Source organism: Adiantum capillus-veneris, chromosome 4 (assembly GCF_014529385.1).
Source record: "Adiantum capillus-veneris isolate H3 chromosome 4, ASM1452938v2, whole genome shotgun sequence".
Taxonomy (NCBI): Eukaryota; Viridiplantae; Streptophyta; class Polypodiopsida; order Polypodiales; family Pteridaceae; genus Adiantum; species Adiantum capillus-veneris.
This window is the reverse complement of record NC_140934.1, coordinates 175,155,589-175,169,654: the sequence shown is the minus strand read 5'-3', so window position 1 is coordinate 175,169,654 and position 14,066 is coordinate 175,155,589. Positions and strand designations below refer to the sequence as shown.

At 43.4% G+C, this 14,066-nt stretch overlaps 1 protein-coding gene and 1 pseudogene across 1 annotated transcript in view; both read left to right on the top strand.

The window, feature by feature from the left end:
- Positions 1-575: 575 nt before the first annotated feature.
- On the top strand, positions 576-11,119 carry LOC147460390 (uncharacterized; annotated as a pseudogene).
- A 127-nt stretch (positions 11,120-11,246) lies between these two features.
- LOC147460389 (RmlC-like cupins superfamily protein) overlaps positions 11,247-14,066 on the top strand; it is a 6,050-nt gene continuing 3,230 nt past the window's right edge. Inside the window, exons 1-2 of the mRNA XM_086511474.1 lie at positions 11,247-11,714; positions 11,815-11,864. Coding sequence (XP_086367600.1) covers positions 11,383-11,714; positions 11,815-11,864 — 382 coding nt within the window. The 5' untranslated portion in view covers positions 11,247-11,382. The remainder of the gene's footprint in view (positions 11,715-11,814; positions 11,865-14,066) is intronic.

The following is a 14,066-nucleotide window of genomic DNA, read 5'->3' as shown; positions in this document are numbered from 1 at the left end:
GCACGCAACCTTCAGCTTGTGCAGCAACTACAGAAGTTGACAGTGCGGTGTGGCACTACCGACTTGGGCATATGAGTGCCAAAGGAATGCAAATCCTTCAAACAAAGAAGCTTCTACCAGGTTTGAAAGAAGTGGACTTAGAGTTCTGTGAAGATTGTGTTTATGGTAAACAAAAGAGGGTAAAATTTCAAAAATCAGGAAATGAAAGAAAAAATAAAAAACTTGAGTTGGTTCATTCTGATGCTTGGGGTCCTGCAAGTACACCATCACTTGGTGGCTCATTGTACTATGTAACATTCATAGACGATGCGACTAGAAAAACATGGGTTTATGTCATGAAGAATAAATCCGATGTATTTTCCATATTTCAAAGGTGGAAAGCCTTTGTGGAGAATGAAACAGGTACCAAGGTTAAATGCCTCAGATCCGACAATGGAGGCGAATATTGTAGCCAAGCTTTTGAAAGCTTTTGTGCTAGCAATGGCATTCGGAGGCAAAGGACAACCCCAAGGACACCTCAACAAAATGGGATTTCGGAAAGGATGAACAGGACAATCATGGAACGAGCACGAAGCATGCGGCTACACGCAGGCCTACCGTTTGAGCTTTGGGCGGAAGCTGTAAGTACGTCTGTGTACTTAATCAATCGGTCACCCTCAACGGCATTGGATGGGGAAGTTCCAGAAGAGGCATGGACAGGTAAACCGGTGAATTATGCATTTCTCAAAGTGTTTGGGTGTGAGGCTTTCATGCACATAGATAGAAGCCTAAGATCAAAGTTAGATGCAAAGTCCAAAAAGTGTTTCTTCATTGGCTATGGAGAAGGAGACTTTGGGTATCGCCTATGGAATCCTGAAGATGGTAAAATCTTAAGGAGTAGGGATGTAATTTTTAATGAACAAAATATATACAAAGATTACTTGGAAAGAAAACAAACAAAAGAAACAGGTGATGAGTACATGGAGCTTGAGGACGGTGAAGACTCAAGGACTGCAAATGGTGACAATGTGCAACAACGTCAACCAAATGAGGAGCCTCAACCTATTCCCCGAAGATCTACAAGAGCAAGTAGACCTCCAGAAAGGTTTGTTCCTTCCTTCAACCATCTCTTGATCTCAGATTCTGGAGAGCCGGAATCATATGAAGAAGCTATGCAACATGAATCCAAAGAAGAATGGACGAAGAGCATGCAAGTGGAGATGGACTCACTACATCGCAACCAAACATGGGAGTTGGTTGAGTTGCCTAAAGGTAAGCGGGCACTTCAAAACAAATGGGTGTACAAGCTAAAGGAAGAAGAAGGTGGGAAGAAAAGGTACAAGTCTAGGCTTGTGGTAAAAGGTTTTTCTCAAAAGAAAGGTATTGACTTCAATGAAATATTTTCTCCTGTTGTAAAAATGAACTCAATTAGGCTTGTCTTAAGCCTTGTGGCTGCTCATGATCTAAATCTTAAGCAAATAGATGTAAATACGGCATTCCCTCACGGTGACTTAGAGGAGGAAATCTACATGCTTCAACCAAAGGGGTATGAAGTAAAAGGTAAGGAGAAAATGGTTTGCAGATTAAGGAAGAGCTTGTATGGTTTAAAGCAAGCATCAAGACAATGGTACTTGAAGTTTGATCGATGGATGTTGGATCATGGATTCACAAGATGCAACTCGGATCACTGCGTCTACACGGAGAATTTGGGAGATGGGAAATTCATCATCCTAATGTTGTATGTTGATGACATGTTGATTGCAAGTGCTAACATGCAGGACATCAAAGACCTAAAAGAGGAGCTATCCAAATCTTTTTCAATGAAAGATTTAGGTGCTGCAAAGAGGATACTTGGTATGAAAATATCAAGGGACAGGACGAAGAAGACAATAAAGCTATCTCAAGAAGATTACATCAAGAAGGTACTAGAAAGGTTTGCAATGCAAAATGCAAAACCAGTTTCTACACCTTTGGTTGGTCATTTTAAACTAACGAAGGATATGTGTCCAAAGACACAAGAGGAGATAGCCTATATGTCTAAAGTTCCATATGCTGCAGCGGTAGGTTCTCTAATGTATGTTATGGTCTGGACAAGGCCAGACATTGCACATGCAGTGGGAGTTGTGAGTAGGTTCATGGACAACCCAGGTAAAGAGCATTGGCAAGATGTGAAGTGGATAGTTAGGTATCTGAAAGGGACAACAACAAATGCTTTGTATTTTGGAGGAACTGATATTTTTCTAGAAGGGTATGCTGATGCAGATATGGCAGGTGACAAAGATACTCGAAGGAGCACTACTGGCTATGTTTTCACGGTTGGAGGCACATCAGTAAGCTGGGCTTCAAAGCTGCAGAAAGTGGTTTCACTTTCTACCACGGAAGCAGAGTATGTAGCAATGACGGAGGCAAGCAAAGAAATTCTGTGGCTTCACAGATTCTTAGAAGAGCTTGGATTCAAACAAGACAATTGTGTCTTGTACAGTGATAGACAAAGCGCTATCCATCTTGCGAAGAACTCGGCCTTTCATTCAAGGACAAAGCACATTGAGGTGAGATATCACTTCATACGCACTCTTTTGGAAGAGGGACAACTAAAGCTAGGAAAGGTGCATGCAAGTGAAAATCCTGCAGACATGTTTACAAAGGTGGTCAACAAGGAGAAGTTGAGCTTTTGCTCATCTTCAATCGGCATTCAAGGATAAGAAGCCAAAATGGAAAGCAGTCACAGGTTTGGTTTGGAGATCAATCTCCAAGTGGGAGATTGTTAAGTATGGAGCCTGATTTACCCTTGTAATTTTCTGTGGTAAAAGCGCACATTTGTAAGGCCCCCATTATGAGGAGAAGCCATCGTGCGTGAAGGAAAATCACTCACCGGAAACCAAAATTTTCACGGACAAGAATCAGGGGCAACTTTAAAGGCCTCGGGGGCGGAGGCCCCCGAGACTTTTTTTTCGCCGGAATATTATGGCCGGACTGCGGCCGGAAAGTGGTCGGAAAACAACCGGTCGGTTGGCCGGTGGCCGGTAGTCAATGGCCGATGGCCGGTGGTCAATGGCCGGTGGCCAGTGGTCGGAAGTCAATGGCCGGTGGCCGGTGGCCGAATTCAAAAGCGGACTTGTCTTCTCAAGGGCGGCCACACATGGGCGGATTGGAGGGTCCGATTTGGACTTATTCGCACAAGGGCGGCTACACATGGCTGTCTCTCATAAGAGAGGGCAGCCCTTTTGGCCTATAAAAGGAGGCCATTTCTACACACATTTCATAGTGTGAAGTTGATGCAACAAGGTGAGTGTGAGGTGGTGAGAGTGAAGCAAGGCGGGAGCTCCATTAAGGGTATAATCCCTTTGTAAACTACTTCTTCTTTTGAAGTACTAAAGCCATTGAGTGGCTGCTTTCCCGTGGACGTAGCCCACATTGGGTGAACCACGTATATCGTGTGTACTCTCTCTCTCTCTCTCTACTCTATAATCTCGTGTATATAAATCTGTCTCTCTCCATTAAGTAATCTACTCAATTATCTATTTAGCTACGTCTTATTTCCTAACACACTTCACTTTGGAGGGATGGATTGCCCATGGCTTGTTGAAGCCTAGAAACAAGGTAGTTAACAAGCATAGGGCATCGTTAGTAGCCTGCTCATTAGCAAAATCAAAGTTATTAACATTAATTTCACTCTCTTTACTATTGTCAGCCATTCTAACAACTTCTAGGTGTAAACCTTTTAGGTGTACTTTGGCACTTCAAGCCCTAGTTGCTACTCCTCTTTACCCCTTTAGAAAAATAACTCAAGCTATTGTACTCGTGGCTTGAATACCATTAATTGCAAGGAATAGAAGAGAGGGTCTTTCAACACCAAAATAGCACCGGTTCCTGTCAAGCTTCTAATAGCTCAATAGTGGTTACACCGTAGGCAAGCCTCGTAGGACTCCACTATTAAGACAATAGCTCTCGACAGTGATGCCCCGTTATATGCACGAAGGCAGCGCATTGCAAGGCTGAATAATCCCTATTCTACTTACTCATTTGCAATTAATAATAACAACCATTCATAGCTAGCTTGAGGACCTCCCTTCTTGAGCAAGAAAAGAGAAACCTTGTGCTCTGATACCAATGTAACATTTAATGGCCTAGTAACTTGTGTGTAGCAGAAAATAGCATGAACATAGTGAGCATTTCATTAGAATAGATTCCTAATGAGAATAACAAGAGTGCTTGGGTGGAGAGAGCAACAAAAAGCATAACACCTAGTTAGATAGCATGAACAATACTTCAAAAGAGAGAGAAATTAAGCTATTGACAACAGTTGAGGACCGGATTTACATGGAGCTGGTCCCCCCTCCAAAAGGCTTTGTATTATGGTTTCTCCCTTCAAGAGAGACATTTTACAATACGATTCTTTGTGTTCCTTCAATACTAGCTAGTGCAATGAAGATGGAAGCTTCAAACACTAAGCAAAACACTTATAAAACAGGACATCAATTCCCTCACGGTCACGAACCCAAGACCTCACACACCTTCGAAGATGGTGAGAGCTAGCGGGGTATGAGACTAGATTGAGAGGAAGGAGTAGTCTTACGATAAAGATGTACATCTCCTCACATAATCACTCATATTAGCATGGCATAGCTTAGTAATTAGCATGGTAGAGGAGATGAGCATGCATTGAATCTTGGCTCTTGGTTGGATTTGCATCACAAAGCCAAGAGTTGTTAGTGTAGGCCTCCCATCTCACAAGCTTGGAGTAGGTGATAAGCTTTCCATTAAAGCCTGAGAAGAAAAGAGAGAGTCTTCTTGCTTCACACATGAGTTAGTGTAAGTGTGTATGCAATAATGCCTTTGAAAATTCAGCCCCCTCTCTCTCTTGGTCGACCCCTCTTGCTATTTGCTCTTGCTAGCACCTCATTGGACCTCTCCCAGCTTAGCCAATGAAAGTTAAGTAGCATAAGTGATAGCCTTCTAACATGTGTCCCCCTTTCCCCTTTTGTGAGAGCTTTAGGTAATTAATTAATGTAACTAAACTCTCATTGGACCCCTTTGTCTCCTGGCCAATAGGAATCAGGCAAGCCATTGGGCTGTTGAATGCTCATTGGACCCCTTGGGAGACTGTCCAATAGTCTTCTAGAGAGCTTAATTCTTATTGGTCCTTTTATGAAGTGTTTTTAAATTAATTAAACTAGATTTACTCTAGCCTAATTCTCATTGGTCCACCTCCATGGCCATCCAATAGGATTTGAGTACACCTTGTGGGCATCTGGCCTAGGGAGCTGACATGTGTCCCTCATTCCCTTTGTTTAAAGGAGGCTTGTGAGTGTGTGTGTGTGTGTGTGTGTGTGTGTGTGTTTCTCTCTCATCCCCTACTTGCAAGGCTAGCCCCCTCCTTTGTATGAGTTGTGAAGACTTTTGGTACACACACAAAGCATCCAATATTCCTAAGCTTTTGACCTTTGGACACAACCTTTGAATTTTGGAACCTTAGCATTTTGGAAGTCTTAATGGGCTGAAACTTAGGATCTTTAAAGCCCATTGTTGCACATTTCTCTTTTGCAGATGGCCCCCCCTTTGGATCCCTAGTGTGGCCGGTCTGCCAACTTAACCAATATTCTAGCTTTTTCTCCCCTGGCACTTCCCCATATTAAATGATCAGTTTAACATTAGAAATTATTTAGGAGAATTAGATATTAGTTATTATGACACAAACAATCGGAGAGCATATGCGCAAACCACACTTTTCGTTCAAAACATCCAAGGCACTTTCGATGGGCGCATGTGGACACTATGACAACGTTCAGACTGTCGGCTCAAAAAACCCATACAAGTGCGAGCTCGTATTGTGGTGAGTAGTAGTTGGTCAGCTAAAAGGAAATTTTTTCAGATCCATCTTCGTTGCGGGCGGCACCAATCGGATGTAGAGCATTCCACCCTTCAACAGAGTGGGACACAATGGGAAAGTTACCAGTGGTGTTCGACTGACAGGCCGTTGGATGCTAAGGGTGAATTTGTAGGCAAGTAGATTGAGCATCCCCAACTTTCTTGTTGTCTTTTGGTTAAACAAAGCTTTGCTCCAGCCAACTCTGCCGTTTTTGGCAGAGTTAGCTTGCGAAAGCTTCGTTTCACATAAGCAGCCAAAAGTTCGTGTGGTCATTAAAACTTGCAAGCTTCGTTTCACACAAGCAGCCAAAAGTTTGTGTCGTCATCAAAACTCTGCTCATTGTTGTGTGCAAATGCGCTCTAAGGCTGCTTACACACTACAGGTGGACAACCCGTTTTTTTAACGTTGGACCAATAGCATTGCACATCGTCGAAGAAGCCCTTACACACTGAGAGCTGGACATCGCGCGCATGTGCTGAGTCATCTGCCACCAACGCATGCCCATACTTCGTACGAAATCGGGCAGCCAGCCACAACTGTCCAAGGATGGGGCACGCATGATGAGCACCAATCATTTGCAAGCATCCCTTTCCCGCTTATCGCATTCGTGGTTTTTTGCAGCCTGCACATCATTTGAAAAGGATGTGAGAGCGCTTTGTTTTGCAGCTTGCAAGAAGCACTGAGGGAGCCTTCGCCTCTCACCATTACTGGCTCTTCATCTCTGCAGCCCTGACAGTCCAGGTATTTCAATTTTATTATCTACTAACGCTTCAGCTAGTTTATTTGATGCATTTTATCTACTCCTGCTTCAGCTAAAATAAGCTGGCTTGGTTTAATAAGGTTGCTTAAGTGAGAAGTAGTTTTTCTATGCTGATGTGAGGTGCCACAATTTCAGAAATATGAATAACTTTTCACTAGTCTAAACATGGGAAATCGAATGTGTTTGTGAAGGTTATAGAATGTGAATGTGAAGATTATGAAAGGCTGAGAGTTTGTGGTACTCGGAAAGTCAAGGGGCAAATGCCATATAAAAGGGAATGATATTGGCGCATCATCATTCGCATGTGTGTGCTCCATTTTTCTTGTTCTAGTTCCTTTTCTGTGAGTTCTTTGCGTTTTAATGTTCTCAAAGTGCAGGGAATAATCCCCAAGGACATCTTATAGATATTATTTTTTCAAGATCCATTAGGAGATAGATAAGTAGATAGATCTTATCTTTCAAGAGCCAGTAGGATATAATAGGTAGATAGATCTTATCTTTGAAGAGCCAGTAGGATATAAATAGATAGAAGGTTTTATTTTTTGAGAGCCTTTCAGAGACAGATAGATAGATTTTTTCGAGTAGGTCTCCACATTTTTGGAAAAAGAAGGAAAAACGCATGAATTGGAAGAATTGATGACTTTTAACCTTAGGCAAAAGTTGAATGGTATAGTCAATGAAAAGATTAGAGACATTGGAAAGCCAAGAGTCTTTCCACAACCTTTTTAAGAGAGTGCTATGGAGTTACTGCTTATGTTTTTCTCACATATGTTGTCTTTAGCATTTGCCTTTCCTTAGTGCTTTCCTTCCTCTAGGTATTGCATACATTTTAAATTTATTGCAAGTAGTAGTGCGTTTACTTTTGCCAGATTAATGATGCTGGTGTTGCTATGTCCCTTTCTTTCTTGATGGTCTTGATTTGAGTTGAGTCCCTATTGATGTAACAAATCCTTTACTTGCAAAGTCTTATTCTCGCTTGAGTCAGGCATATTTGTCATCGACACAGCTACACATGCGTGCTGGCTATAGAATTGTGCAATTGTGATCTGATTTGTTGCATGATTAAGCGTTTCCGACATGTTGTTTGCGATTCAGCTTGTACACATCAATGGATGTAGAGTAGTTGAATTTTTGCATGATGCCTTGTACCTTGGCTTGAGCTAAAACCGACTAGCATTTTCGTAAGAGTCGACAAATCTGATGTGATTTCTATTCCATACAGATGTTTGCTTACAAGAAGTTGAGAATGCTTCGCTCAATTATTTGCGGTGCTAAAAAATCTCTAAACTGTTGTTCATTGGTCTTATATTGTTTTCTTAGGAAATGGATTCACAAAGTCCTTCTAGTTACTCCCAAGCGAGTCAGGATTGTGAGTTCACTCCCCTATTGTCCCAGTATTCTCAAAGCCCATACTCTCCTTCACTTGGTCAAGGCAGCTTTCCCATCTCCCCTTTGGGAGGATCTCCATTTGGCTTCAGGCCATTTCATCCACCCATACGACCAGCGACTCAACACATCGCAAAACGGAGTCCTTTTCCTTCACCTCCGCAGGCTGATACAACAACAATAACAATGGAGGGAGATACCAGCAAGGGCATAAATGGGTACGAAGGTAGGCTACCCAAATTTCCGGCCAAGCGAAGGATTCAAGTAGTAACAAGCGAAGTGGTACCAGTGATGAAAACTACAAGCCGTGGAAGGAAAGGAAGAAAGAAGAATCAAGCCAGCATGGCTAGTCCAGATGAGGGCAGCAAAGACAAGAAGGGGAGAGAGAACTGGAAGGATGCTTGGGTTGTGCAACTCATTCACATTCGTGGCACTATGCATGATGACTTTGGGAAACCTCCCAAACAGGGTGTAAATATTTGGTCAAAGGTTGTGACACAGCTTGCTTCGCTTTTTCTAGAATGTGACAAAGATGGCCAAGCTTGCAGGAAAAAATGGGGACGTGTTTATGATGCATATAAGAAAGACAAAGCTCACAATTCTATATCGGGTAATGATCGTAGGATAACCTGTGATTGGTACGATATAGTGGATGAGTACATGCATAACAGAGCGAATGTAGTCAGCGAGTCTCATGCTTCGGCACTTGGTGACTCCAACAACATTGACTAGCAGGATTCAGTGAGTCCCTCGCAGGCACATACAACAGAGTACATAGGAGAAGGTGCATCATCAGCTGCAAAAGAAAGAGTCTTAGGCCCTGCTCGAGACCAGTGCCAACGAAAGGACAAAAAAATAGAGGACTCCCTTGTTGATATGGCAAATACCGCCAAGATCATGGCAGCTGAACAAAAGGAATCAGAAGCAGCTCGCAAGGCCAAGCAGGCTGAGAAGCTTAAACTTTTGGGATCTCTCAATAATGCATTTGCTGGATTCTTGGATGTATTGAAAATTTTCAAAAAAGATTGATGAAATGATCCCTTTGTAGCGATGCTTTGCGCAATTATGTATGTTGATATTTAATGCATGTTGGGCATATCCCCAGCCACACACATTCATGGAGTAGTGCTTGAATGGTAGCTACTTCGACAAGATGTTCAAGAGCAGGCTTCGAGTAAGCAGAGACACCTTCAATTTCTTGACAGCATGGTTAGCTCCAAAGATGCGCCGCTCTGACACAAATTGTCGCAAGGCAATCAATGTTGAGAAAAGAGTATGTGTAACTTTACATCGTTTGTCTTCAGGGGCGAGTCTCCAAATTATTGCAGACATGTACTCAATCTCCACAGCCGCAGCATAAGAGATTGTCATCCAATTTTTCGATGCGGTGTCTTCTTCCGGTCTGCATTATCTTTTTGTCAAATGGCCTTCGACTGACAGGATGCAAAGCCTTGCCAAGGATTTTGAGGCAATCCACGGTATTCCTTTTGTGATAGGTGCAGTAGATGGTAGCCATGTGCCAATCATTGCACCTCGAGCCAATCATGAGGACTACTTCAACAGAAAGGGCTTCCACTCAATTATCTTGCAGATGATAGTGGCCGCAAATTGCATTGTTTGGGATTACAACATAGGGTGGGCAGGGTCCATGCATGATTGGAATGTATTTCAACGGAGTCAGCTAGGTCAAAAATGTGAAGCAAGTTGCCTAGGCAATTATTGTCTCTTGGGGGATTGTGCGTATCCAGCAAGATTTTGGATGCTTCCACCTTTCAAAGGTAGTAAAGACGGCTTATCTTCCGAGCGGTACTTTTGGAACTACATCCAATCCAGTTCGAGAATGCCTGTGGAGCGCGCTTTTGGAATGCTCAAAGCTCGGTTCAGAATCCTTCTAAAGCATTGTGACATGCTTTTGTAGAATGTGCCAAAGATGATCCGAACATGCTTGGTCCTCCATAACATGTGTATTATTCACACAGATTCATTTGATGAAGGGTGGATTCGAGAAGCCCAGGGTGAGCTACAACGGGCCCAAGCTCAATTGGATGCCACAAGCTTGGATACAACAGTTCGTAGCGCATTAAATGACGCTCTTGCAGAAGTCTCTTGCTTGATGGACTCTGACTCTTCACAAGCAATAGAGAGGGCACAAAATGGAGGCGATTTTTCTTCCGATGTTGTTGTCAATGGGGCACATAGGCGAGATAACATTGCTAGAGTGATGTTTAAGGAGAGAGAGCAAAGAAATGTTGTTGCAGTTTTTGGAGACAATGATTACGCTGATGAGAGTTTTGAGAGCGAGTAGCTCAATTATCTTTTATGTATTGGAGAGTCGAGGCTTGATTTGTATTGGAGAGTACTTGCTCATGTTTTGTTGTTAATGCTTTTGAGATTTGTCTTCACTCATGTTTTCTTGTTAATGCATTCGAGAATCGTTTTGATGAGTTGAATGTACAATTTTTATGTACTTGCTGGATAATGCTATTGTTAACGCAGTTCTGTTTGCGGGTCATCAAGTACAAATCCGTGCACTGCTGTTTTGCAAGGTTATGTCTTCACTCATGATTTGTTGTTAATGCATTTGAGAATCATTTCAATGAGTCGAATGTACAGTTTTTATTTGGCAGGTCGTTAAGTACAATCAATGTCTTGCAGGTCTTGCAGTGGTTGTCTTGCTGGTCGTGAATGAACAATCAATTTGTCTTGTAGGTCAAATGTATGATTTTGTGTTGTGCATGGTTTAGTCTCTATGGTTTGCTGGTGTTTTGATTCGTTCTAGTCTTCAAAGCGTATTCTTGTTTTGCAACAACAATCTTGTCATACTGGCGGAGCACTTTTTAACGTAGTCGTATGTCTTGCTGTTGGAGCTGATAACTAATTTGTGGCTGCGCGTACTGATAACTTTCAGTTTTGAGAGCTGATCTAGTTGATGCGTGAAAAAAATGCTTGGTTTTGCTGTTGCGCATAACAGATTGATATTTTTTATTATATAAGTTCAATGCCCAAACTTGTGTCTGTAAACACCAGTGCCCAATATTGGGTGGACAAGTTTTTTAAAAGCTGCTCAATGTTGGGCAGGCGTTGGGCACTCAAGGGCAGTCTGTAACCACCCTAAGAGCGCTTAGGAAGCATTGCATGTTGTGAATTGAACGCCTTGCCGTCGATGTCCTCCGTTTCGCAGTCTGAACGGGGCCTAAATCTCTCTCGTCCTGAAAACATTTATTCAGTACTAGCGCTGCGTCATGCTGGCGATGAAGTGGACGTCATAGCAGTCTTTAGAGTCCAGACTCCCGCGAGGAAGGAGGAGACCTACTGCTTTGCGACTTCGGAATGAGCTTCCTTTCTGGCCCTCGTGCACGCACACCCTCCCTTATATATACATTTGCACATGTATATATATATGGCCGTGAGCAACCTCTCCTTCCACTCCTTCTCCCTCTGCTATTTGTCTTTCTTGCTGCTGATGCTTGCTTTGCCCGCTCTTCTGCTCTTCAGAACCTCGCGCCCCATTCTCCTCCTCCATCACCATCCCCATCCCCAATTTTCAGTTAGCAAAGCTTTCCTCAATCCCTCCCCTCACGTGCATCGCTCTCATCACCAGCGATCCATCCACGCGATGGCTGCCTCCCCATTCTCTAACCCCCGTCCTGTTATCAAGAAGGTGCTCTCGAAGCAGCAGCCAGAGGGTGATGGCGCCCTTGTGCGTCGCAGCATAGGCAGGTGTGTATGTGTGTCGTGATGTGCAGAGAGAGAGAGAGAGAGAGAGAGAGAGAGAGAGAGAGAGAGAGAGAGAGAGAGAGATTCACATTTGTGCTTGCAGACCCGAATTGAAGGAATTGGACCCTTTTCTGCTGCTGGACGAATTTTCAGGTAGAATTCCGTTTTCTCTTCTTTGTAGGTCCTGCACCATTCTCCGTCATAGAGGTATAGATCATACATACTGCACCGGTAAGTCTTTTCACATGATGGGATGAGGACACAGAGAATGGTTGCGTGGATTGGACACCAACCCAGGCTGAAGAGGTCATGGCGCTTGAATGTATGTACTATGAACTGGGACAGTCATCTCACATCCAAAGTGATGCAAAACCTTTTGAGGATTATCGGAACGAGGTTCAAATTGAATAGCAAACCAAGATTTGAGTCTATGTGGAAGCTTAAACCCTTTGTGGAAGACTAAACCATACAATGTGAAGAATGCAATGGGAGCGCCTTTGAAAATTGTGCAGTTGAGTAGTAATCCCAGAATGTGGTATTGTAAGATTTGTATGAAAGTGTCGCGAGGTGAGGAGAATTCGCTTAGCAGTGCTGATTGGTTGGGGACTCAAACGTCGTGCATGGGTAGGATTGCTTTGATTATGGAACCGGACCTTGTAATTGAAATCTGTGAAGCATGTAAATGACGTACACTCCTTGCAGGTGCAAAGTGGGAGGGCAAGTCAGCAACTTTCTGAGCATGCAAGAAACCTTACATTCATCATGGAATGTGCACGGATAGTTTCTGGGTACATTTTAAGAAGGTTTGTACAGCTGAGTATTGACACCTGGAGGTATTGTAGGATCTGGTATTGCGTAAAGGAGAAAATCAGGAGGGGGGCTCCGAATGGATCGGGGTTGAAGTTGATGTTATGAATGGGATTGTTCTTATAGTTTAACAGGAAATCGTAATATGAGTAGTGATGTGAAGCATGGAAGTAGGCACCAAGGAAGTGAAGAGTGCACTTGATTTTACTTATTCAAAAACGACGAGTGTGCAAGAAACAACACTTGCCACGAGTCGTGTTCACCGAAGAGTACTGCATGTGACTGTTTGGAAACCTGACAAACAGGCTTTGTGAAATAGTTGAAGAGGTAGGAGGTTCAAAGACATGTAGAACAATAGCTGAATGAGACTTTGGAAACATCAGATTGACCAGAATGTAGGATGGACATTAATGTATTAGCTGGTAATACATTGGTTCTTCCTTGCACGCAAGCAGAAGGTTAATGGAGGTGCCAAACTAGCCTACTTGCTTGCATACCTTCAATTTCTTTGTGATATCAACGTTATATCTGACATGTTAGTCAAAGTGCAAAAGGAGAAGCTTCACCCATAGTTGTGTAACTAGGCCAGAGGATAGCTTAAAATATTATTTTTGGATGTGGCTAATTCAATATTAGGAGAAACTTTCCTTCATCAGGACAATCTTCACTGATGTTCAAAATGGGCAAAACGCCCTCCAATGGCCAGTTTTTCTAAAACTGGTCAGCACTCATCCGGCCCCCCAAACCCGTTACTAACTGTCCCGATTTGTCCCTTGCCCCGGGAAGCGTCACGACTCGTGTCCCAACGGTGTCCTGGCTGGACAACCAATCGGCCATCCCCTTTTTGGTGTCATGCCCCACCCCGCCCCCATCCCCGGACCACCCGTCCCTCGTCTCTGGGTCCATGCCACCTGCCCCATGTCACTATTGTTATGGTCTATCGTGTGAGTTTTCAAGGTTAGAAGGTGACCTTTGTGGGCTATGCCTTTAGGTTAGGTAGGGAAGATGTGTTGGTGATAGCCCAAAACACAAAGGGCGGGTTTAGACGGATTTTTCAAGTGCCGCCTCCCCCCTTGTTCACAAGAGGCGGAGGTAATTTACTGCTGCTTTTTTCTGCAAGCTTGGCATCCAATGAGTGATAGCTTGCTGGTTGGACGTGTTGCTTGCACGCCGCTGATCCTGGTTGGATATGCAATCTCCGCACATTGTGCTGAAAGGAGGCTGCAGAAGCCCTCTTCTTGAGGGAAGGGGGGGTAGGGGAGGGTCGTTTGTACTAAAACTTTTTGTGGGTCCGAAAATAGACATTCTACTTTTGCTCCAATGAATGTTGGACACGATGGAGCCACGAACCCGTGATCAACTCTTCTGCCAGCTCGTTTGAACTTGGTTGAGAGTTGCACTTGAATATTTCTTTTGATAACTAGAGGTGGTTTGTTTGGCAATATAAAATCTTGACTCCACCTGACAATTATGGTCATCAATGAGCATTTTAGCCCTTCATCTGGTATTTCTCTAGACTGCCACTAAGCTCCACTGTGGGAGTGCACG